The sequence below is a fragment of the Pipistrellus kuhlii genome, unplaced genomic scaffold (genome assembly GCF_014108245.1).
Source record: "Pipistrellus kuhlii isolate mPipKuh1 unplaced genomic scaffold, mPipKuh1.p scaffold_m20_p_7, whole genome shotgun sequence".
Taxonomy (NCBI): Eukaryota; Metazoa; Chordata; class Mammalia; order Chiroptera; family Vespertilionidae; genus Pipistrellus; species Pipistrellus kuhlii.
In genome coordinates, this window is record NW_023425573.1 from 71,145,679 (window position 1) to 71,172,354 (window position 26,676).

General features: G+C 40.4%; 1 protein-coding gene across 3 annotated transcripts in view; it reads left to right on the forward strand.

Moving 5' to 3' along the window:
• The window catches only part of DPP10 (dipeptidyl peptidase like 10), a 1,279,923-nt gene that overhangs the window by 669,825 nt on the left and 583,422 nt on the right, over positions 1-26,676 (forward strand). Inside the window, exon 1 of one of the 3 annotated variants that reach the window (XM_036421267.2) lies at positions 5,002-5,354. The exons of 1 other annotated variant lie outside the window; for it this stretch is intronic. In XM_036421267.2, coding sequence (XP_036277160.1) covers positions 5,283-5,354 — 72 coding nt within the window. In that variant the 5' untranslated portion in view covers positions 5,002-5,282. Of the gene's footprint in view, positions 1-5,001; positions 5,355-5,518; positions 5,627-26,676 lie in introns of those variants that run through there. One more of the 3 variants, XM_045575259.1, reaches the window with a different exon arrangement.

Consider the following 26,676-nt stretch of genomic DNA (forward strand, 5'->3'; position numbering starts at 1 on the left):
TCTCAGGATATTGCAACTCTGCCTGCTTCCACCAGAGATCATAATTGGGCTATGAATTTTTATAGCCGGAAAGTCTCCCTGCCACAGACAGATACTGACAAAAAGTTTAGCTAAATTAATGCCAAAACAATCAGAATAGTATGAGTAGTATAAAAGGATATCACTTAAATATGTAGTGCCTGCAGTTCTTTTACTTTCTTTACAATCCATTTTTAATGTAGTTTACCTGTTAGAGCTTCTGAGATATAGATTATTTCTGAAGATTCCTCAGCATACTGGTTTTCTTCCCAGTGACATGATATACACTTGGGGGAATTCAAGAAGCTGGTTGAGGTGAGTTGAGGTGATTTATAAATCGAAAGCAAGTGATAGCAGAAAAATGTGAAGTGAAGCTATTTCTTGATCTACGCAGAGCTAATTGGGCACATTTCAGGCCAGGTCTCTGAAGGCACAGCTCATGAACTCTGTCTTCCAAATGCTGTGCTCATTACAGACACTCAATAGAGGACTGGCTGATGCCAGGGAAAGCCCCATCAGGTGGCCTTTACATGACAACACAGGCTTATCTCAGGGAGGAGAGGGGGCAGAGGGGAAGGGAGAGATTCCGGGCAACTTGCTGCTCACTGAGTCCTTCCTAATTGATACTGAAGAGTTTTTATCTAAAGGCTATCAGTCTTCACAAAAATCAGGAGACTCTCTCCTCCTCAAACATAGCTGATTTTTGCCAGGCCATATCTGTTACTGATTGTTGTTGAAATAAACCTGGGTTCTGGGTCTAGTATTCAACATGGAGTACTAAATGCAACACATGTGACCTACATATTATGGAGCAACTCATATTTTGAAACATTCTAATGCTAATTTCACATGAATTTAATTGATATCTAAATCTCAAAGCTATCCTCAACTATTCATATTAATAAATGCAGGTAAAATGAAGTGTACTGTGTTGGCATCTCGCTTTTAAGTCAAGTATGGAGGAAAGGAAGACAATGTATGTGTTCACAATGTTGCAAGTAATTATGTTTTTTTAGTGACTTCAGAGACACAAGTCAACATTCTAAGGAAGCAAATGGTGGGTCATGTCTATATGGCACTTGAAACTAGGATTTGAGGCAACAAAGTTTTTCAGAAGGTAGTGGTGGAGTCAATGCAATGCTCGTATATTACAAGCATGGTTAAGACATTTATAATCCAAATAGACAATCTTTTTAGGTCTGCAATTAGAGTCTGATTCCATTCCACAAAACTTAGAAAAAACTCCTTTATCTATAATAATAAAAGTATAATATATTATACTTTTATACATATTATATGCTAATTAGACAGGACATCCTTCAGGACAACCTTCCAGATGAAGCTGGGGCTGAGAGGCAAGCCCAGGTCCCAGGAGCCAGAGGGAAGCCAGTTCAGGCAACTGGGGGAAGGGAGGGCTAACTTTGCATGAATTTTGTGCATTGGGCCTCTAGTCATTATATAAGTGTTATAAATTGTATGGCTGTCCATGAGTTAACTCATTAAAGAAAATATATAAGAAAAGTACTCAAAATATTCTATAAATCTCTACAACATTCTCCTTTAGTAGGTCTTCAGATTTCAGAAATGATGCTCTGCAAATAAATTTTTCATTTCCTGAATTTAAAAATATTATCAAGACAAAAATTGTGACTATACACAATTGTCACTAGAGAGCATGAGAAAATTTGATGGATATCAAGGATCTTTGTGGAGTAATTAAGTTATCTGATGATTTTATTTTGTATTTTTCTAAGCAGTTGTTGACTCTCCTTCCACTAAATTTTAAACATATATAAATAATTTACTACTCAGATGATAGGCTTTGATTCATAAAATCAATATATAATCATAGATATTTAGAGAAAGAAGGGTTATTACTAGTCACCTACTCTAAACTCTTCCATTTTATGAGGTAAGGAAGCAGAGGTGGAATATAAGTGACTTCAATCTGGTCCATACCCTATGCCCTGATGGAGCTAGGGCAAGCTACTAACTTATAGTTAGGTCCTCTGAGCTGCACTGCACTAGGGTTATATACACTTGAGTAGTTTTAAATCTTTGTAGATGTTTCATTTTAAATTGATGTTTTAGAGTTTTCAATGATAACTTATAATCAGAAAACATACAAAACCTAGCTGCAAACATTCCCTCAAAATTTATGGTATTCATTAATTTTTTTCTTTAATATTAGAACTCTTTCTTCAATAAGAAAGGAAGTAGAAAATCCTACATTATAATTGAACTGAATTATATTTAAAAAAAAAAAACACATTTAAGTTAGAAAAAATCAGTTTACATGTGATTAAGTTTTAATTACTGACCTTGACTTGGATCCTAATAGCTATAAAATAATGTTCTTGGTTTAAAAAAAATAAAAATAATACCTAACAGAAAGAAAAAGACTCAAATAAAAAAATCTTCCTTTAAAAATATGACATATAGCTGAAACTGGTTTGGCTCAGTGGATAGAGTGTCAGCCTGTGGACTGAAGGGTCCCGGGTTCGATTCCGGTCAAGGGTATGTACCTTGTTTGTGGGCACATCCCCAGTGGGGGTGTGCAGGAGGCAGCTGATCAATGTTTCTAACTTTCTATTCCTCTTTCTTCCTCCCTGTAAAAAAAAATAAATCAATAAAATATATTTAAAAATAAAAATATGACATACACACAAGTCATCTTATACATGAAACATATACTTACATCAATTTGTAAATAAAGTGGCTTTTATACTGAATACTGAAAATGAATGTGAGTTGCACAGTTGAATTCATTCAAATAAGTAATCTAAATATGGTGAGGATAATTCCCTCTTGTCTATACTTGTCCTATGTCAACAGAAATCTTTGCACATAAAGTGGATTCCTTAAGTCAAGTCAGTTATCCAAAATGAAAACACATTCAAGAGATGAATAAACTCAAATAATGAACAGAAGAGCAAAATATAAGGGCAGAAAAATTACATGTGAGGGAAATCTGGATCCTCAGATTTGTTGGATCAACTGTCCAATGGCTATTTTACCAGCATTTCATTTTAAAACTTTGTCTTGTACTTTTTCAATAAGCAAAGTTACTTTTATTACAAAGTTATATCTGTTGAAATAGACTAACCCACTATTAGAGGTCACTTCTAATATTCACTTGACGGCCTAATTTGATTACCTAATTTTGAAAAGCAAGCTCTCTCTTTACCCAAATCCCACCTTTCTAAAGCGAAACTTATGCCCTAATGCAGTGGTCAGCAAACTCATTAGTCAACAGAGCCAAATATCAATAGTACAACCATTGCGATTTCCTTTGAGAGCCAAATTTTTAAAACTTAAACTTCTTCTAATGCCACTTCTTCAAAATAGACTTGCCCAGGCTGTGGTATTTTGTGGAAGAGCCACACTCAATGGGCCGAAGAGCCACATCTTTTGGCTGACCATGGCCCTATTGGTTTGGCTCCTCAGTTGGAAGGGTTTCAGGTTTGATTCTGGCCAAGGGCACATATCCTATGCTTTTCTCTCTCTGTCTCTGCTCCTCCCTTCCACTCCTTAAGGATCAATAGGAAAAATATCCTCCCATGAAAATTAAAAAAAGAAAAAGAAAAGATAAATTCATATTTTTTTTCTGATTTAATCCAATCTGGTGAAGAGATTGATTTCTTTAAAAATATGTATTTTAAAGCAACCATTGTTACAATTAACATTTAGGACAAGTGTGGCAATGCATGTTTGAGGAAATAAGGAGTCAGGAGCAGAACTCCTGCTATCCCACAATAGCCCCTAAGAGGGGACCTAGCTACTCAGACAAGGAGGGAGCTAGTCCTTGGTCAATCAAACATCTCAAGGCTACTCCCCTAACCCAGCTCATCCATATCTCTGTCCCTTCAGATGCAGCCTGTTCTCAGCTCACGTGCTGACTCCAGTAAGGTCTGCATATTGACCTCTCTCCTGCCATTTTTCTCCTGAGCAATAGCCAACAACCTGTACCTCAGGCTTGGGGACTTCTTCCTTACCCATCTATTTGGGCAGGTCCTTTCTAGCACCCAGGGCAAGCCAGGAAAGGGAACTGCTAGCTCCTCTGGAAGGAAGTGGAGAACTGTACCTGTGATGCCCACACTGACTCATGGATTAGACCCCTGCTCCAGCGCCCAGGACCTGCACTGTAATAGCCACCCTGCAGGCAGGGGAGTTAGTAAAGCTGGCCCGGTTTTGGTTTTAGTCTCTCTTCCTTGCAATCCCTCCAAGCCTCACAGTGTGTTTGGCTCATGGTAAATGCTCAATAAACAAACTTTGAAGGAGAGAGAGTTGTCCTGAGCGAAAAGAATGGAAAGGGACTTAAAATGTGAAGGTTTTGTTATGTGTCCAGGAAAAAAAGAAAAACAAACTAAGTTCTTGAATAGCATGCTTACTAATTAATGTTTTAAATCAACCTCTTCTGGTCTCCACTGCATCAGGGAGGCTGGCAGCGAGGAATCCAGCCTGGAGGCTGTCCACTGCCCCAAACCCTGAGGCGCAGGGCCTCTGGCCAAAATTAGGAACAACCTCCTGGGGGTTGGTGGCTTCTGTGGGGGCTCCGGGTCCCCCATTCCCGGCCGCCCCTGTCCTCTCGGAGCGATGGAGCATGCCCAGTGGCAGCGCCAGAGCCATCGGGGGCTTGGCACGGGCGCACGCCGCGTCTCCGGGTTTTAGCTGGAGCCTCGCGGGGGGCGGGCGGGCGGCGAGGGGCCCGCGGAGCCCGCAGCCGGCCGCGCGCGGGGAGGGAGCTGCGCGCTGCTCGGGGCTCGGTGCCTCCAGGCTGGGACTCGGCGGCGGCAGCGGCTGAAGGAGCGCGGAGCCCGGAGCCCGGTGCCCTGCTGCTCCACCTGCGCTCGGAGCCCGAGGGAGCCCGTGGAGCCGCGGGGGGAGCAGGAGGCAGTAGAATGCCTGCCGGGCTCCCTGGGCGCCCCGCGAGGTGCCGCCCGCCGTGCCACTAACTTGCTGCTTGGTGTTGCCTGCCTGGTCTCCCAGGCTCCGGGCGAGCAGGGGCGCGGGGGCGGGGGAGTGGGGAGTTAGAGGGTCTGCGGCAGCCGCAGGAGGGGGGATCCTGCTAGGGGGAGCCTCCCCGGTGCCGCTCCCGGTCTCCTCCCCGCGCTCCCCTCCCCCGCCGCCGCGCCTCCGCTGCCCGCTCCCTCCCGCCCATTCGGAGCGCGCCGGGCGCTGGGGACTGGCGATCGCCGCCCAGGGATGGTGCCCGGGTCCGGAGCGCCGGCCAGGGAGTGAGCGCCGGCGCGGGCGGCCGCGGGATGACAGCCATGAAGCAGGAGCAGCAGCCCGGCCCGGGGGCCAGGGCGAGCCAGGCGCCGCCGGCGGACCAGGTGAGCGGGGCGGCGGCTGCGGGCGGGCGGTCCCGGGAGGGGGCTCCTGGGCGCTCCTCCGGCCCCTCCTCCGCCGCTCGGCTCCCACGCCTCCCTCCTCTCCCCACTCCAACCTCTCACTCCCCCCGATTCTCCCCCTCCTCCCCTACCCCCCGCCCCATCCTGGCTCCCTCCGCTCCTCCATGGACTCCGCAGGAAGTTAGAGCCTCCGAGCGCGCTCGGGCCGGGAGAGGATGCGCCCGGTGGAGAGTCGCGGGGACGGGGGCAGAGAGGTAAAGGCTGGGGGGGCCCCGCGGGCGGGAGAGGTGGTCCGGGCGGAAGGATGGGGGCCTCTTGGCTCCGGGTACTGCACGCGTGCTCCTGGGGTGTCCGCCTGCGGGGTTCGAACCCGCGAGCGGAGTGGAGCGCGGGCCGAGGTTACCCGGGAGACAAATGACCTTTAGGCTGTCAGAGTTTTCCCTTCCTTTTTCTCTTTCTTTCTTTTGAGGAGCCTGGGACGGGGTGCTGAGTCCGGGGAGAGGGGGTACCAGGTGTGTGTGGATGTTGAGAGGAGCGAGCCGGGTAGCAGAAGCACAGATATTATGGGGAGCTGGGGAGACACTGGCTTTCGCGATCTGTTGGGTCCAGATAGGCTGTGTCTGCAGAGATGTGGTGCCCAGTGCTGGCTGAGGGTAGATTCTGTCGCCTCAACATCTTTCCACGCCGGCCGCCCCCTTTGTTGCAACTGTCCGTAGGAATCTGTAGCGTAACCCTAAGGTGGCTCTCCATTGTGTCCCTGGCCCCGGGCTGGGGTGACCTGGGAGTTGTCTTTGCTTTCCCTTTAAGTTGTAGGGTCTGGAGCGCCAAGGTGCCCTGGTGAGGAGGAGGGAGCTGTGACCTGGGCTCCGGTCCTGCCGCGTTTGCATCCTTTGGAGACTGTGCACTGAGGGCTACCCTGAGTGACTTAGGGTATCACCAGGGAGCTTGGGCGCAGAGGCGCTGGGGTACCAGAGAAGGGCCCTGGATCTCCAGTGCACTGCTGAAGGCTGCCCTGTGTGTTTCTGGCAGAGACAGTCCCAGCTAATTGCTAGAATTGGGGTGAAGAGGGGTGCAAGCAGCTAGGTTCCAGTAGAGGCTCTGCTCTTTGCATGTTCTAATCTAAACACTGAGAGGAGCTGTTTGAATGGCCTGGGAGTGGCCTGCGGGCAGGCTTGTGGTCTCTCTTCTCCCCTTTCCTCCCCTGCTCATTGCCCTCTCCACACAGGGGATGAGTGTTACTTAAAGCCTTAAAGCACACCCTTCTCTTCCCCCCTCACTACTCCCCCCCCCCTCCCCCCAGTTTCCTGGGGTGAATGTTGCAGTCTTTACAAAGCAGTTGTTTTCTTAAGCCATCCTCTTTGCTCCTTTTCTGAGATAAGTGTGAAAGTATTTAAACACTTGCCTTGTCTTTCCCCTTATGCCACATTTCCCTGCTCCTTCCAGTACACGCTACGAGGTAGCAACTGGTTAACAGATTATAAAAATATTTCAGGAGAAGAGCGAGGATTTAACATCCTCTTTCAGACTGACAGCCCCTAAATTTCATTAACCCGCCAGCGAGCCTCTCTATTGCTTTTGGAACGATTCTACCGGTATGAACCATTAGTCAGGTGAGCGTCCCCACGTGAAAGCTCTGCTCACTAACCTGAGACACCAGCTGGTTACTCGCGGTGCTGCACGCGGTTCAGTGGTTGGAGGGGGGTAGGGTGCAGAAGCTGAGCAGGGCACAACATGTAAAGACTCTGTGCAGGGCAAAGCCTTGGGTCAGTACTGACCTGCTACTTCAGATTCATATGAAGAGATACCTTCAAGCTTGAATCCATTTTTCTTGTCAGCGTGCATTTTTGTTCATGGTCTTTCCAAATATTCAGGGAGTGGCCACGTGCAGAACTCCTGTTTTGATTGAGTTTTAAAAAGTGCCTTTCTGAGTATTTACCTGATTTTAAAATGTCAGTGGTCTGCCTAGTGTGGTTGAGTTAAAATGAGAGAGAGAGAGATTAATTTTGCAACAGCAAGGAAAGTCTGATTAAAATATACCTGGCAGTAGTGGGGGTTTTCAAGGACTCCCAGAAAATACCTGTATCTATTCTATTCTTTGTCTAAAGCTTGACATATAGATTGATGGCCAGATAATATGAGCAATGGCTGTGCATGCTGAAACTCCTTTGCTGTAAGATTACTACGTTTTTATTAACAGCATTAGTCATTGTGGTCTAATTTTGCAATTGTCACCCAACTCTCATGTGGGACTTGATATAATACCTCCATATAGCCATGACTGATTATTCAGGCTTCTCTGATGTTTCTGGGGGGAAAATTATTCATAAAATGTAAAGAACTGTAGCTTTATGAATTCCCACTTAATGGTGACATGGGGGCGTGGTCTAGCTGATGGCAGGCTGTGTATTGATTGTGAGTGATTCAAGCTTTTGAAGGCTGCCAGGTAGTTTTTCAGTTTATGAAACCTCAAAAGTGCCTTGTCCTGGAGCCACTGGACACCTCTTCCCACTCAGAGTGAGAGAAGACCATACTCCTTTCTCTGCTGGGAATGGTTGTGACCATATCATTTGGTGGTTGTTATGGTGCTTCAGAGGGCTCTGCCTCCCTGTTTCCTCCTGTTACTGTTCTCTGGCATAGGGGCTAGGGCCCAGGCACCTCTTTCTGGAAACAGGGCTCTCTACTTCTGTGCCTATTTCTGTTCCTAGTCACTGGAAATGTTTTGTATCTCTTAGTGATATTTCCTTTCAAGTTTCATTGATTAAAGAAATGTTTACCGTTACTTTTGGTTTTATAACACTCCATCCTTATAAAGTGTCTAAAAATAAAAGCGTTGATATGTTTAGATCCACTAATTTCCACTTAACTTGATCAATATCCATGGAGGAGTTCAACATCTTGAGTTGGTTGTTGTAACTTTCTTTTTTTTTTTTTAAATCACTTTTAAAATGCTTGCCACGAGCAGAGTACTGTCCTCCAGGCTGGAGAGGTAACAGTTACTGAAAGTAGTTTCCAACCTGATCCTCAAAGCAACTTTCTGAAGTCTCTCCTCTGTTAGCAATGAGAATAGAGAACTGAAGAGACTGAGCATCTCGATCAAGCTTGTCTTCCTAAGTGGTGGAGATGAGACTTAGTCCTAGTCTATGGCATTTAAGATAAAAGAAATTTAAAAATGAATTTATTTAAGTCTAAAGCCATACCATCTAAGTTTTGCACAACCACAGTTTAACACATTTCTATTAGAAAAATAGCATTTGCATGTACAGATTTGCCTTGAATGTAAAATGGATGAATAATTTGTTTTAAATCCTCAACAAATGAAAATAGCTCTCAAGTTTTTAAGGTTAACATTTCTCTTTTTATAGCAATAATAGAAAAAGAAAAAGGCAGGTCTTGGTAAGTGCATAGAAACTTGTATATAAATTTATATATAAATTTCTTAGAATCATTTTCTCTTGGTAACTCAGACTTTTTAGTTTTGTTGGATGAATGCAATTTGTGCTCAGATCTATTTCAGCATTTGTCCATGTTTCCAGCAGGTGGCAGCCTTCTGCTGAATCCAGTGAGTAAAAATATTTCCTAAAATGTTCATCCTTTCAGCTCCAAAAAGCCAAGCCAAACCAAAACAAAAGCAGACATAAAACAAAAATAAATTAATAGACAAATAAAGAAAAACCACAACCCTGCTTTGGCAAGATGACTAAAAAAGTGTATTTTTATAAGCAACTATTTATGCTGCAGAAAGTGTTAGTTATGCATGTGTCTTTAAATAACTATAATAATTCTAATAGAAAACCAATCTCTTCCAATTGAACATGTAGCAGCTCTTGATGATGTAATTCACAGATAAAATTGTAACTAAATATGTAATGTATAAAATGCTTTTGTAAACTATGTATTGTTCTTCTGACTATAGGTAATATTAACCTAAAATGTTTCCATACAGAAATTAGGATTAAGTATTTTAATTTTAATTTTGGTCTAGCACATTTGAATAACATTTCAAATGTATAATGAATGAAAACTCACAAAAATATTTTCTTCCATGTTTCCTTGATTAATATATAAATATGGTAGTTTAATCTATAAACCATTGTTTTCAATACACAGAACCTAAAAAATAGCTTTTAGAAATCATGCTTAAAAGCTTTATTTAACAGATTTATTCTTTTCTTCTAAAAATTCAAATATATATATATATATATGTATATATATTACATAATTATTGAGAGAGTTCTATCTGAATAGGTTATAAAAGATAATACAGGTTGTATGTAGGTGATATATACAAGTCTTTACGAATTAAGAGATATGCATCCTCTAATATCTCTTAATTTCATTAGTATGTATGTATGTGTGTGTGTATATATGTGTGTGTGTGTGAAATATATATTCATATATATAACATTTAATCCACTGAGCTTAGAACATACCACATAAGATCCCTAGTTTATACATTTCTAATCTCCATCTGTTAATTTCAGTGAGCAAATTATACACTTAAAGACTAAATTATATAAATACAAGTTAAAGAAAATCATATCATTAAATATTAATGCTGAATTATCTTATGAAGTGCATTATATTGGAAACAGAACATTGATACCAAATTTCTCCCAGTCTGAGAAAAAATAAACAAATTTCAAAAATTTGGTTTCTTGAATCATTTTTGGTTACATAATGTTTTAAGCCTTAGTACTCATAAGCAAATGGCTAATTATTTACAGTGTACTGTGTACCATACACAGCACTAGGATGCTGTAATAAAGTCTTTGAACTTCTGGGCCATCAACCTGAAATTATTGCTCACTACTATCTGTGGGGTCTGCTCTGGAACCACAGATTCAAGCTTATATCTCAGATCCAGCAGTCATCACTGTGTTTTCTTGGGCAGACCGCCTCATTTTCTATACTTCATATGTGAAGGGATGTGACTGTAGATCCTTTACATGCTTGTTAGTATTAAAAGAAATACTGTGGAAAAGCTTTTGAATAATGCCTTTGTCATACCAAGTGCTCTCACTACATGCATAGTTTAGAAATAGGGAGTCAGAAGCCTTAGGCTTAGAGCATCATTGAGCCACCTACAGATGGAGTATTATTTTAACATTTTGTAGAAGCATTGCATTGTTCAATATACATGTTTGTATGCATATAAATATTATGTTAATAATATATATCATTTGGTTTGAACATCAGACATGATTTGGCAGATGTGCCAGCTTTAGAATAGTCAGTTACAGCCCTATTTCCAAATTCAATGAAAACTCACTTCTTTACTGCCCTGTGCTATAGGGTGCCAGGCTGAGACTAAACATTGGCTAATTCACAGTAGCAGGTGAATTAGTTGATGCACATGTTGCATATTGTTTTCAGTGTAATGCATTTCCTAAGATAATTAGTTTGGAGAAAGATGATGTTTGCACAAGAGAGGTGTAATTTATAGAATTACCTCAGGAGGTCAGGTTTCAGTGTGGCAGGAGAATGTACAGAGCAAAGGAACCCTCAGGACCCCTGGGTGGCTGTGCCTACTCTCATTGGCGGTGGGGATGAGTGATCTAGTGTTGCGCTTGGCAAATTCAAGAGACCATTTTCACATAACATTCCCTTTTTCTTTTTTTTTAATATATTTTATTGATTTTTTACAGAGAGGAAGGGAGAAAGATAGCTAGAAATGTCGATGAGAGAGAAACATCTACCAGCTGCCTCTTGCACACCTCCTACCAGGGATGTGCCTGCAACCAAGGTACATGCCCTTGACTGGAATCGAACCTGGGACCTTTCAGCCTGCAGACCCACGCTCTACTGCTGAGCCAAACCGGTTTCAGCAACATTCCCTTTTTCTATAGCTACTCCTACTCGGTATTTAGATCCACACATCATTTCTTTTTAATTCTTTTATTTTAATGTTATTGTTGACATTATTACAAATGTCTCCCACCCCTTTGCCCACTTTCACCCAGCCCCACCTCCCCTTTTCTCTGGCCATATACTGTTGTCCGTGCCTATGGGTTATGAATATAAGTTCTTGGCTAATCTCTTCCCCTTCTGTCATTCAGTTCCCCCCAATCCCCTGTTCTCTGACAGTTGTTGGTCTGTTCCATGTCCCCGTGTCTCCAGTTCTATTTTGTTCATCACTTAATTTGTTCATTAGATTCCACATATATTTGAGATTATATGGTGTGTGTTTTTCCTCCTCTGGCTTATTTCACTTAACATAATAACCTTCAGGTCCATCTGTACTGTCAGGAAAGATGAGTTTCTGCCGCATAATATTCCATTGTGCAAATGTATCACAGTATTTATCCACCCATTTATTGATAGGCATTTGGGCCATTTCCAGATCTAGGCTATTGTAAATAGCACTGCTAAGAACACAGGGGTGCATATATGTTTTCCTGGTTGGTGTTTCAGGATTCTTAGAATATATTTCAAGAAATAAGAGTGTCGGGTCAAAAGGCCGTTCTAGTTTTTTTAGGAAACTCCATACTGTTTTCCACAGTGGCTGTACCAATCTTCATTCCCATCACAGTGCACGCAGGTTCCCTTTTCTCCACATCCTCACCAGCACTTGTTGTTTGTTGGTTTATTGGTAGCCATTCTAACAGGTGTGAGGTCATACCTTATTTTTGTTTTAATTTGCCTCTCTCTGATGATGAGTGACATTGAACTTCCCCCACCCCCCCAAATGTCTATTGGCCATCCATATGTCCTCTTTGGAGAAATATCTATTCAGTCTCTTTGCCCATTTTTAATTGGATTTTTTATTTTTCTAGAATTGAGTTGTCTTAAGATTTTTTTTAATATATTTTGGAAATTAACCTCTAATCAGATCTGTCATAGACAAATATGTTATCTCATACAGTGGATTCCTTATTCATTTTGTTGATTTTTTTTTCTCTTGCTTTGCAGATGCTTTTTAGTTTGATGTAGTCCCTTTATTAATTTTTCCTTTGTTTCCCTTGCACTCGGTGAAAATTGTGCTCCAAGAGATATCTGAGATTTTGCTACCTATGTTTTCTTCTAGGATTTTCATGGGTTCAAAACTTACATTAGACTTTTATGCATTCTGAGTTTATTCTTGTTTATGATGTTAGTTGATGATCTAGGTTTCTTTTTTTTCCCCATGTATCTGCCCAATTTTCCCAACACCATTTATTGAAGATACTGTCTTTACCCCATTGTATGTTTTGCCTCCTTGGTTAAATATTAATTGACCACATAGGGGTGGGTTTATTTCTGGGCTTTTTATTCTCTTCCATTGGTACACATGCCTGTTTTTGTGCCAGTGTCAAACTATTTTGAATACTAGGGACTTGTAGTATAAGTTGATGTCAGGTAGTGTGATACCTCAAACTTTGTTCTCCTTCCTCAAGATTGTGTTTTGTTTTTTATTCCATATCAATTTGTGGAACATTTGACATTTGTTCTAGATCTGTGATATCCAGTTGGTACTTTAATAGGTTTTTTTTTATCTATTCATAACCTGAAGATATGTTTTATTGATTTCAGCAAGAGAAAGAAAGAGAGGAGAGGGCTGAAACCGGTTTGGCTCAGTGGTAGAGCGTTGGTCTGTGGACTGAAAGGTCCCAGGTTCGATTCTGGTCAAGGGCATGTACCTGAGTTGCGAGCACATCCCCAGTAGGGGGTGTGCAAGAGGCAGCTGGTCGATGTTTCTCTCTCATCGACATTTCTAGCTATCTATCTCTCTCCCTTCCTCTCTGTAAAAAATCAATAAAATATATTTAGAAAAAAAAAAGAAAGAGAGAGAGAAAAAAATCATTGCCAATTATTTTTTCAGAGTTAATTATATTTTGGGGAGGTGTATATGCTGAGGACAGAGTCAGACAGATTTCAGATTTAATCCTTTTTCTGCCATTTACCTCACAATCTAGGGGAAACTGGCTAACCCTCTAAGACCATTCCTTCATTGTTAAAGGGAGAGGGTGATGGGAATGTTGTGTAGGGACAGTCTGTGTGAATATGTTTGTGTAACATTAAGCAAGCCTATGATAGATCTTCACATTTTTATTATTATTGCTGCAATGCTTCAACATTACTTGAGAGGGTGACTTCATTCTTTTGCAAAGTAATTTTGCGTTTACATTAATGAAAATGCTGAAGACATATATATGTGTATGTATTTATTACCAAATGTACACATATCATGTGTGATCTAAATATGCTGAGTGTTTCCTGGTTAGATTATTCTAGGGCACCAGGTAAAAATAAATGCATAACAACCTGACTGATTACTGCTATTTTTAGATCATCTGTTTTCCTAAAAAGCTTAAGATATTCTTGGAAGTGTCCATGGATTAATATTCTTTTTCCAGAAGTTTGGTTTTCAGAAATGATTGGCTTAGAAATTCTTTGCACCTGAGACATGCTGATATGTTGAATGAAAACTTAAAAGAAGTTAGTTAAGTGTACTATCAAAACTGACTTTACACAGCAGTGCAAGCCAAGCTGTGTATTCTCTCACCAAGCTGTATATGATCTGACTTCAATAATATTGTAATTTATCATACTTATCGACTTTCTCAGGTCAATACAAAAACCCAGATATCAGATTCCAAGATAGAAAATGAAGAAAAGTGTAGGAGAAAGTCATTTTTATTATCTTTTTCCCCACCCCCCTTTTGAAAGCTAAATGAAGATTCAATTTCTTATTCTGGAAGTCTCTGCTCTGAAAACATAACTATGATGAATCTGAATTATATAATTGAGAACTTGAATGGCAGGCTTTCCTGCGATGTACTTTCGCATGATGGACCAGAGAGACCACTTGAAGTTGCATTAGTAAGGCTTGTACAGGGTAGGAGTAGGCTTTCCTGATATTGGTACATGGGTTTACATTTGGCAAGGGGAATCCAGTGAGTGAAAACTCTGGCACTACACTTCCCTGAATCACACCTCACCCCTAGGAAAGGTTTTCATGAGTTAATGAATGCAAGAAGTGGCCATATATTTCCATTCATACATTTTGAAACACATGCTGGAGGTCTTCTTCTTCTTCTTCTTCTGAGGCAACCTTTTAAACCAATGTTTCACAAACTTGCATAATGATTCCTTTCTCTGACACAAAGAAACAAAGATTAGAAATCAAGCCATCTTTTGAAATAAAGGTCAAAACATCATTTCAAGAAGAAAAGTTGAAATTCATGAATTATTTTTTCAATGTTGAAAGAGATAATTTGGCTAGGTATTATATAATTTTCATTTCATAATATCTGTGAATTTATGAATAGATTTTAAAAATCTATTCCATTATCATTTAGGGATTTTAAGGGAAAGGACTGTACATTTTACTTGTTTTGGTCTTTCTTTAAAATTTCGGCTTACATTCAATCTTTTTTGGTATGTATTTCAGGTGTACAACATAGCGGTTAGACAATCATATACTTTACAAGTGATCTTCCTGATATTTCAAGTACCCACCTGATACCATACATATCCTATATAATAAAAGGCTAATATGCAAATCAACCAAATGGTGGAATGACCGGTCTCTATGATGCATAGGAGCCTCCTCCTGGTGGTCAGTGGGCTTCCACAGGAAGAGTGCCACTCAGCCAGAAGCTCTGAGCTGGGCTCACAGCTGGCAAGCTCAGCAGTGGTGGCAGGAGCCACTCCCACCTCCATGGCAGTGCTAAGGATGTCTGACTGCCAGCTTCAGTCATCAGTTGGACATCCCCTGAGGGCTCATGTACTGTGAAAGGGCACTGACCAGGCTGAGGACACCCCTCCCTCAGTGCATGAATTTCATGCACTGGGCCTCTGGTTTATTATAATACTAATAGAGGCCCAGGGCACAAATTCATGCATGGGTGTGGTCCCTTGGCCTGTCCAGCAATCAGGGCCCATTGGGGCCAGGCCAGCAGGGGGTAGGCACCGCAGTAGACTAGCCAGACAGGGGGAGAGGCCATGGGAGGTTGGCTGGTCCCCCCATTGGGCCCATTGGGGGAGCCAGCTCAGGCGAGGGGCCATGGGAGGTTGGCCATTCCCCTCCAATTGGGCCAATTGGGGTTGGTTGGCCATGGAGAAGGACCAGGGAGGTTGGCCAGCCATGGGAGGTTGGCTGTGGGAACTCACTGACAACCAGCGGACAGTTCCGGCATTGAGCATCTGCCCCCTCGTGGTCAGGGTGCATCAAAGTGACTGGTCATTCCAGTCATTGTGGTCTTTCAGTTGTAATGGTTGCTTAGGCATATATATATATATATATATATATATATATACACACACACACACACACACACACACACACACACATATATATACATATACATATACATATATATGTATATATATATATATATATATATATATATATATATATATATATATATAATTTACTATATTCCCCATGTTGTATTTTACATCCCCATGACTATTTTGTGACTACCAATTTGGGACTCTTTCACCATTTTCACCCAGTTTCCCAACCTTTCTTCCCTCTGGCAACCATCAGTCTGTTCTCTCTCTATATAAGAGTCAGTGATTGTTTTCTTTGCTTGTTTATTTTGTTCTTTAGAGTCCACATATATTTGAAATATATAGTATCTGTCACTTGTTTTCCTCTTTTTAGGGTATTATAAAACATAAGTGTGCCAGAAAAAAAGTGAGTATATTTTGAAGTGATATCCATGATCTTCATCAGAGCTATTCCTTTTCTCTGATCCTAGGAAATAGGTGTATAACACTTCTTGACAATCATCTCAGCAATGATAGGTGGATGCGTATTGAACCTGGAGTTGAAATGGAAGAGACGCACCCTCATTCATATCTATGGAGGTGGTGTGCAGTTGCTCTAAAATGAGGTTTACCCAACATTAGTGCCTCAGTGGTATTGTGAGAGCTTCTTCTACCCGGCCTCTCACAGGACCTGGGCAAAGAGGCGCTCCAGGGCCTCTGTGTGCCCAAGTGACCTCATGCAAACAGAAGGGGTGATGCCTATGTGTATTTGCTCACAAATTCAGAGCCTTGTCTGTTGCAGGATGCTTCTTTTGATTCTTTGGTCTCTCCTGTGCTATCCCCACATCCAAATCCTTCTGCCTCTACATTTATGAAGTCTGGGCTCTGTCCAGGGTTGAGTCCCTGACATTAAGACTACTATGATGTCCACAGTGGCCTTGTCTTAAAAATTCTTCCTTTAGTGTTACATGATGGTAGAACTTTTAGAAATTGTTTTAATTGCTGAACCTAATGTATTTATTTGTTTATTCATTATGGCCATTTTCAGTGTGCCATGCTGCCAGATTCAGCTGTTGATATAGAACTTTTGTTGGTATCTTGGTGGCTCGTCTGCCTTTCTATCAGAGTAATTTTTAAAATCATTTATATTCTTAAGAGTTTTGAATCTGCAGGCATAACTCACCTGAAATTTCTTGGTTTCTCCTTTGTGATGTATTGGTTCTAGGCCAATAGTTCTTACATTTTTGCCACCTGACCACAAGGCTTCATTGAACTACATAAGCCTCTTTTCTAACTTGCCATGGCCAAAAGCCACCCAAAGCCATAATGCCATTCTGACGGTAAACTGTGAGTCCACTGTTCCAAGGAAATGGCAGCATTTCCCACCACACACACAGACACTAAGCCTCTTGCCTTCCCTCAGCAGGAATGAGCACCCATTGATCTCTACAGTCAGCATTGGAAGTCCCTGTTCAATAGCCAATGGGCTGGTGATTGGATGAATATCTTCTAAGAAAGGAAGGCTGTATCTAGGAACTCCGGAAAGCATGGAGGTGAATTTTAGAGCTTTCTTGGGTATTTGAGAGAAACAAGAGGCTTTTTTTTTTTTTTTTTTTTTTTTTTTTTGTACTTGCTGGATTTTTTGGAAAGTAAGATTGTTTCTAGAAGCTGTGATTTTGTCAGAGTACCAAAATTCATTATCAGTTCTTCATACAATGTCAGAATCTAATATTTAAGTGGAAATAGGATGATGTTTACCTTGAAGTATTGTTGTGAGGATCATTAATGAGTCAGGCTTATTATCCAGATGGTGCCAAAAAATTATGATGCCACTTCCTTCCTCCCTCCCTCCCTCCCTTCCTTCTTTCCTTCCTTCCTTTATTCCTTCATCCTTTCCCTCTCTCCCTCCCTCCATCTCTTCCTTTCTTCTCTCTTTCCTTCCTTCCTTCCTTCCTTCCTTCCTTCCTTCCTTCCTTCCTTCCTTCCTTCCTTTCTTTCTTTCTTTCTTTCTTTCTTTCTTTCTTTCTTTCTTTCTTTCTTTCAGCTATTAATATGAATTGGGTAAAGTATTGGGAAAATAAATTATATTGGAAGTGGATATCCCCAGATATTGGAAATACTAGCTTTAGATCCTTTTTTTTTTTTTTTGTTACTTTGAAAAATTTCAGAGGACCTTTAATATTGAGCTTTTATTTTTGTTGACAGAGAGATTATATGGAATCATTCTGGCTCCAAAGAAAGCACAGATTAGGTGTTGATCAAGAAAATATGTGGCGTCCATTTTTTATATTTCCTTTTTAAAAATATATTTTTATTGATTTCAGGGAGGAATGGAGAGGGAGGAAGGAAGAGATAGAAACATCAATGATGAGAGAGAGTCATTGATTGAGTGTCTTCTGCATGCTCCACACTGGATATCGAGCCTGCAACCTGGGCATGTGCCCCAACTAGGTATCAAACCTTGACTTCCTGGTTCATGGGTCAATACTCAACCACTGAGCCATTATGGCTGGGCCTTTTTTAATATTTCTTATAAGTCCAGGAAAACCAACATAATTTGCATTTTGAAGGTGGAGTACTCTATATGCATTTGCTTTTCCTAAATTTTTTCCCCCCTGTGGTTAATTTCCATCTCATGCATGTAATACATTCTGTATTTGGAGTACTGCTTCATTCCTACTCAAAGCTACAGTCCTTGACCTGTAATGATGAATCAAAAAAAAAAAAAAACTAATATAGAATCACAGATGGTGCAAATATTTGAAAATAAGTAAATACAATCTAGGATTAGCTTCTTGGGCTCTGAAATGCCAGCCTCACAATGCTTATTGGTCACACAGGCAATTCTAGTTTAGGAATAACCTGGGACAAAAGCATCATGATGTAAAATTGCTGCATTGCATTTATGCAACATAACAAGCCCATCATTGTTATATAAACTCCAAGATGAGTCTCTCTGTAAAAGGTGAAGGTGCTTCAGAGAGGACACAAAAGTACCAAGAAGTTACATGGGGAATAAAAACTTAAGTAGTTATCATAACACGGAACTGCTATACACTACCATCTGCTGGCTCCCATTTAAAGCCGATTTTTAGGGAGAAAATATCCATTCTTATGGGTATGCTCTCTGTAGGCACATATTAAATGACCAGAGTATGGAAAGTAACGGTCAAATTGCCAGCATACCATCCATAGACAGTGAATATTAGTAATGGGCACTGTGTGTCCATTTTCCTGACTGACAGATTTAAACAATAGAATCAAATTTTCTTTCAGTTTGCCCCTTTAAAAGATGCAGTTCTTTTAAATTTTTCTTAGAAATCACCATGGTGATCATATCAACTGGTTTAATGATAAACAAACTGAGAATGATAAATGCTAGCTTAGTTGAGGTCATTAGACTGATGAAGCCCTAACAGATTTGGCTCAGTGGTTAGAGCATCAGTCTGGGGACTGAAAAGTCCTAGGTTCAATTCCAGTCAAGGGCATGTACCTTGGTTGCAGGTACATCCCAGGAGGAGGTGTGAGGAGGCAGCTGATAGATGTTTCTCTTTCATCAATGCTTCTAACTTTTTATTCCTCTCCCTTCCTCTCTGTAAAAATTCAATAAAATATAATTTAAAAGTATGTAAATAAATACATTAAAAAGAAAAAGAAAAAGACTGGCAAATTTGGCAATTGGAAAGCAGACCTCTTTGCTCCTAGTTTGGAACTGGTAGAAGGAGCCTTAATCAATCATTGGGCTCACATAAATCTGTTTTTGCTTTTGCTATCAGTATTGATGTCATAAAAAGAAAAAGTGGTTGAGTATTAAAATGGGAAGGTTGGCTTAAAAAATCTTGTTTTTATGTTTAGTTTTAAAATTATTTTCTAGGCAGCTGGTTTAATAAGATTAGACCTGTTATACAGATCCAATTGGAAGTTTCAAGGAGCTAGATGATCACATGTAATGGTCAGGATGAAGCTTAAATTTTATGCTGTTGGTATGATGGAGTGGCAGAGAATAGGAAGAACTGCTGCAGATCATATATGTAGTTCTCAAGGCAGCACTGATCCCTATCAAAGCATGAGATTATAAGTACAAAACCCTAGCTCTCATGTGGATGTATAGTGAATTTATGTCAAGGATTAAATCATCAGTCAAATAGGAAACATCAAGATGATAGAGCTTGTTTAAAGAGCATTAGAGGAAGAATAATTTATAAAGTCAGAAAAGGAATGGTGTACAGCACTTTTAAAATTAATACAAACTGGTGAATATTCAACATTTAACTACTGGGTTATCTACTGGGTTAACTACTGGGTTAGACAAAAGTTTTACAATGTATCTATCTGTTCCAATTAACAAATAACTTTAGAGACTCTGGGCCTATGCTAATCATAAATGGTAAATACAAGAAAGATAAAATATCCAAAATGAATCTGATCATTGTGTGGGCTGATTAGATAATCCCTCCGTCTGATATTGAAAGAAATGAACATGCAGTCATACCTACCCTGTTTCCCCGAAAATAAGACTGTGTCTTATATTAATTTTTGCTCCCAAAGATGCGCTAGGTCTTATTTTCAGGGGATGTCTTATTTTTCCATGAAGAAGAATACGATACACATTTATTGTTAAACGAAAATAAAGGAAATTTATTACCTGTAGTACGGTAGTTGTCAACACAAACCAGACAAACTGTGAATCCTACAGTATCAAGAATTTACTCATTTATTCAATGACAATCATGTCATCATCTTCTGGAACATCATCATAACAATCCAATTCCTGAATTTCCTGGTGAATTTCTTGTGACTCCATTTCTTTCAGAATCAGTGGACCAAATCTCTCATGTTTAGCAATAGCACTGTCTTTAAATGAGTACTTCTTGTCAAGGTAGCCTGCTCGCAGTGCATTTGCAATGCAACTGTCAGTGATTTTCTTCCATGAATTCTTCACCCAAGTCACAACTTGCAGTTTAGATTTCACAAAGTTTCCACACTGATTTCTCTCCATTCTATTTTCAATGTAGTCATTAATTTCCATGTGCAAATTGTCTTTGAATGGCTTGCTTATTGCAATATCAAGAGTCTGGAGATAGGCCGTCATTCCTGCAGGAATCATTATCTTATTTTTCTTTCGTGAAGAAATGTCTTCATGTCTTTAGCTCGGTGAGTGCTGGCTGCATCCCAGACTAACAGACCTCTTTGGCTCTGTGGCATAACAAGCTCAAGCAGCAGCATTAAATCGACCCACTTCGATGGGGCTTGTGTGGTCCAGGCTTTTTCAGTTTCAAGAATAAAAACACCCAAAACAAGTTCAATCTTTTCCTTCTTGCCCTTAGAAATGATTAAATGTGGGATTTTAGTGCCATCCAGATGAATTGCCAAAATACAGAAAACACGTGCACTTTCGTAAGCAGTAGAGGGAATGTACACTATGGAGGCACCCTGCTGTTCAATTGCTGTTTGAGATGATTAGCCCCTAATCACTGCAGTTTCATCCATAGCAATCATGTTGGAAAGATTGTATTTAGAGAAGTCAGCATCATCAATAAAGGATTTGAATACAAGTGCTCGCTTAATAACTTGAGTATCTTCCAACCTAAACAATGCTGTACTGGTAGATCTTCTTAAAGACAGTTCACTTCGCTGAAGGAAATTATCCAGCTTTGAAGTCTTCGGGGGCTATGTCAAACTGTGGTGCTATTGCAAGGGCAAATTCTTAAATCTGAGCCCTATTCACAACCAAAGCCTTTACTCTCTTGTCAACAACCCATTCACAGATCAAGTCTTCCAGCTCGGAAAATAATGGTTGCCGACCTGATCCACACTTGCGCTTTTTAGCATTTCCCTTGTTCACTTGTTCAATGAGGTTACCATACTCTGCTCGCCATTTTCGAACCAATCGGATACTCAACATCTTCTCTTTGCAGAAAGCAGTAACATTTTGGCCCCAAAAGTCTTCCATGATTCCTTTCTTGAACTCCACGGAGTAACTTTTTCTTTTTGTGCTCATTTCTAGGGGTAAAAAAAAAGGAATTGGAGTATCAAGGTGGAGGGAGAGGGATCACTTAAAATGACACAGGGGGGATCAGAGGAGGGAATCAAAATGGCACAGGAGAATCAGAGGGGGGATTACCATTTTAGTAACTAATCCCTTTTGATCCTCCTGTGTCATTTTGATTGCCACCTCTGATCCTCCTCTGTTATTTTAAGTGATTTCCCTCCCCCCACCCCTGTGCCACTGAACACCTTCACCAGACAACCCCCTACCCCTTTATCAAACATTTATCCCCTGGGACTTGCCTGGGGACTGTCACTGGGCTTGCTGGGGCCTGGATCTGGGCTGGAGCAGGGTCTGCCACTGACTGAGAACCTTCAGTCATCATGAGGGTGGCTGCGAGCATCAGGTAGTGTCACCAGAAACAGACCAGCACTCATCACCTTAGCCGCGTCCGTCCTGTCCACTCTAATCCTCCTGTTCTACACACATCTGCGAAAGTCTCCTCCTCTCTCCCGCCCAGCACACAGGGCTCACTCAGACCTCTGCTCCACCTCCACACAGCAGTGACGTTAGGACTCCGCGTAACTTCACAGGTTGCTAGATGCCAGTCAGGGCTGCCCTAGCGACCAGTTTACGGTAAATTAATTTTCATTCTGAGACAGAGTTGGGGGGGGGGGGCTTGTTTTCTGGGGGATGCCTTATAATTCACTCAGAAGGAAACCTGTAAGTAGGTCTTATTTTAGGAGATTGTTTTATTTTTGGGGAAACACGGTAAGTTTTATTTCCAAGCTCTCAAAAATGTCTTAACCTTCTCAGTCTCAAAAAACAAAGGTGCAGTATGGGCTTTGATGTCCCTGTGCAGTTCTGAAGCATCTTCATCAAAGCTTTCTGTGGAGCTGGGAGTGTGGATCCCATCCACTGCACTGGGTCCTGGGCCACAGCCAGTCTACCTCCGCTGCTGGTCTGGGTCATCCCAGCAAGTCGGTCAGGGTGTTTGCTAGAAGAGAACAATTTGGTGATTTCAAAGAGCTCTTTGTGGAGAAGATAAAATAGCATAATTGAACAGAAGAAGGTGAAAAGCCATTCTGTAGGACTTAGCAAAATAATATTTCAGATCAAATTACAAGGTGGTTGCCCTGGAGATGGTTGCTTTCAGAGCTGTCATTAAGAGACGGAGAGTCTCCACAACCCCCCCCCCCCCCATATACCTGTCTCACTTAAGACATAATATAAGTTATTCTTCACTTGTCACTCACTTTTAAACTTCCAGTTAAGAACTATCTCATCTCATCTATCATGGAGAACATATGTCTGGAATTCCACTATTGCCTGATGCTGGGATATTAGGAGGGTACATTAATAGAAATCAAGTTGGGTTTTTATAATTTTTTTTACTTGATCTCTTCAAATGACCTATGAAGAATTCTTAATTTTATGTTATAAATTATGACTGAATATGGCCTAAAGTGAGTTTTAAGTTTCTACTTACAGATTCACACATAAAGGCACCATTTGGTTTTATCAGAAGAATCAACCCTCCTGTGTATTTTAATGAGCTATTGCTTTTACAAGTTAACCTGGAAATAATTATAGTGAGACAGAGCACTTCATCGTGAAGCCAGGGTTCCCCAGTCCCCAGGAGTGTTTGTGTGCTCTGAAGCATGCCAAACCCTTGTTTCCCTAGCTACCGTTAGAGTCTCATGACATACTAAATGGTTGCATATTAGTTTGCCCAGCAAACTCTTAACTTTTTTATCCTGTTAATAGAAATACTAGTATAAATATAGATATAGAAGATAGATATAGATATAGATATACATATAGGTATACATTTAGGTATAAGTATAGGTATAGATATAGATATGTAGTCCCCAAAATGTATAAACATACTTTGAATAATTATAAAGGCAATGTTTATTAAAATATATTTCATTTTCAAAATTGGGCTACCCACTGTTAAAGTGTGTATACATTTTGGGGAGCACCATCTATTAAAGAAAGACACCCCAGCTTACACTTCAAAAAACTCTTCTAAATTAGTGTGGAGGGATCTGTCTGCCTATCACCTTGATACTTGTGGAGGTAAGTGTATACACTGGAAGGACCAAGAGGAGCTCCATGTATTCTATACGACAATAATGTCCCTTCCGCTTATACCTCCTTCTCTCTTTCATTTCAAATTAAGAGACAAGAGATAATAAAGAAATTAATAAAATAGTTTTCTAACTTAAAAATGCATATCACTAACAGAAACACTTCACCTTTGCTTTGACTTGAGAATGGGGATATTTAAGAGCCAGTTTCTAACATGATACTACCACTAAGGCTTTACACTGAAGCATCGCACTCAGGCCTTGCCAGGCACATCTGTTCCTTTTATCCTGGACCTTAAAAAATGAGTTAAGACAGACAGTGTTTTGTGCAAATATACTTAAAGTGGGCAGTTTTCATTGCTTTTAAGCAATCACAAGGGAAAATGTGGAAACTTACTGTGCTAACCCACAGCTATTCAGAAAGTATCTTAGGTAGATTTTGTTTCATAGGTCTATTTCACCATTATTTTATCACTTGATGTCTTAAAATAACAACCGTTTTATTTTCTCATGATTCTGTTGGCCAGGAATTCAGGCAGGGCGTGGTGGTAGCTCTTCTGTTCCACATGGTGCATTAACCCAGCTGCTGAGCCAGGCGGAAAGGCCAGGGAGTCTTTGTTCATATGTTTGGTACCTAAGTGCTCCTTCACATGGCCTTTCACTCTCTCCACACAGGGAGTGTGGGCTTCCTTACAGTGTGAGTCTCAGGACTTCTGATCAAGCAGCTGCCTTCCAAAAGGGAACATTGCAAGCAGTGGGGAAAAATTGCCGATCTCTTAGGAATCAGGCTGAGAAGTTAAAGAATGTCTCTCTGCCACATTTTCTTAGTTAAAGCAATACACAGGTGACCTTAAGCACAAAAGAGGGAGAAAAGGACTCCTTGTTGCCATAAGAGATGTGGTAAAGAGTTTTTAATCATCTCAAATCTTCCACAGACTCAAACATCATTAGACAAGACAACAGATCTATATCTGAGTGTAAATACTCACAATGTGAGCATGTCAGAATTTCAAGATATTTCAGATGATGGAAATCTTGTGTGGATAAAAGTGGTGCTATGGCAGTCAGGCTGTACTTGGCTGTAACCCATTAGCCTATGCCCCTTGGAATGTGAAGGCAAGTTATGACTGATAGAAAATGGCCCTTCAAATCAATGGTGCTTAAGAATCAAGAATTTATATTTTTATTATAAATTAGAAATATATGTAAAGCAATTATTTTTATCTCAGTATAGAAATGAAATGTACTTATTTGGGAATTAATGTACAGCTTGGTTGAAAATATTTTATCAATACACTTTTAACTTGAGGAAAATTATGATCATCTAGAGCAGTGTTTTTGACATATATGTGTACCCCTTCTATAATTTTCATAATGCTGAGTACCCCTCGTACTCATGAGAACGTAGAAATAGGCGCAGCTAAGCAAGGTGCAGTGCATATTCCCACCAAACTCCGGTGCAACGCGTACCCCCACCAAACTCTTCCCGTATCCCTGGGGTTACGCGTACCACACTTTGGGAAACACTGATCTAGAGTAATATGGTGCCATGAAGTAAAGCATGGGTCTAGACTTCTGAGAAGATGCTCATTAATTATAAAGGAGGGGACGACATCATATGTAGAATTTGGTTATTATGGCTGGGAGGACACTTCTGAGGCATCACTGCTTTAAGGAGCTCTGCCATTGCGAGATGCTTTATGTTGTCACATCTCATATGTTCAGCTAAGCTGGGTTGCTGGGCTCCAAAGATTTCACATAAAGGCAGGCTCTTCAGATGGGAGAAAATTATCTGGAAAAGAAAATTTCAGGTTCTCAGGAATGTGATATATTCTCTTTGGAATATCTTTCAGAACTGATCTTGTCTCTTGATACAAATTAACAGTGTAATTACCCTGTTCTCCGTGATATAACTTTTTTAAAAGATATTTTTAATTTTTATTTCAAGAAAAATGATTTCATGTATAATAATATTACATACAATAAACATTAATATTTCAAAAAAAATATTTTTAAAATAATATTGCCAAAACTGTACTAACATAGTATAATATCACAAAAGTTGTAGGAATTATGAAAAATCTGCAGATAACAGGATTACTCCTATTATATTCTAAAATATTTTTTTCTCTGGCTCTATTTTGGATCATCAGTATATGTTGTTCATTATATTCCACAAATGAATGAGATCATATGATATTTATCTTTCTTCGACTGGCAAATTTTGCTTAGCATAATGCTCTCCAGGTCCATCCATGCTGTTGGAAATGGTAAGAATCCCTTCTTTTTAGTGGTTTAACTTTTTAAAGTGGACTACCATGCAAAGTGTAGATACCACTGTCCATTGTGCATGTTCCTATTCATGATAGTTTCTCCATCATTCACCCCTTGGGCCAAATGAAAGTTATTTAGCAAAAAGAGAGGGGGGGAGCAGTTCAGAATGAAGACCCCTGTATAAGCTGATGATGGAAGTTTCTTTCTTGTGCCCCCAGTCCTCCATACTGTTTGTTCTGCTTGAAATGTGGCTTCACACCATCTCCCTTCATTTTCATGGCTGATGGGGACACAGAAATGAAGACATCTCAAGTGATAGACTTTGCCACCTAAAAAGACTGGTGCTGCCAACCCTTTTAGGAGCATGAAAAATTTATACATGTTCACACACACACACACACACGCATCAACTAAGGAAAAAAATTTACTTGTGAAGATATCTCTTGGTAGATAACATAAGTCCCACAGAACTAGTTGTGAACATACTTTAATCTACTTTCTCTTACTCAAAGCAGAAAAGAACATAGAGGCAATTATCCACTACTATAGTATGATTTCATTCTACCCTACAATGGCACTTACGAATGGTATTTCATTTGTTAGAAATGGAGTCTTCATTAACATTCCAAACTCTGTGAAAAACGTCCCATTCTTCCAAATTGATTGTGACTTGTGATGATTGTGAATAAAATTATGTGTAGCATTTTAAGCATTCCTATCTTGGTGGTTTGTGCTAAGTGCCCTTCAAACCATT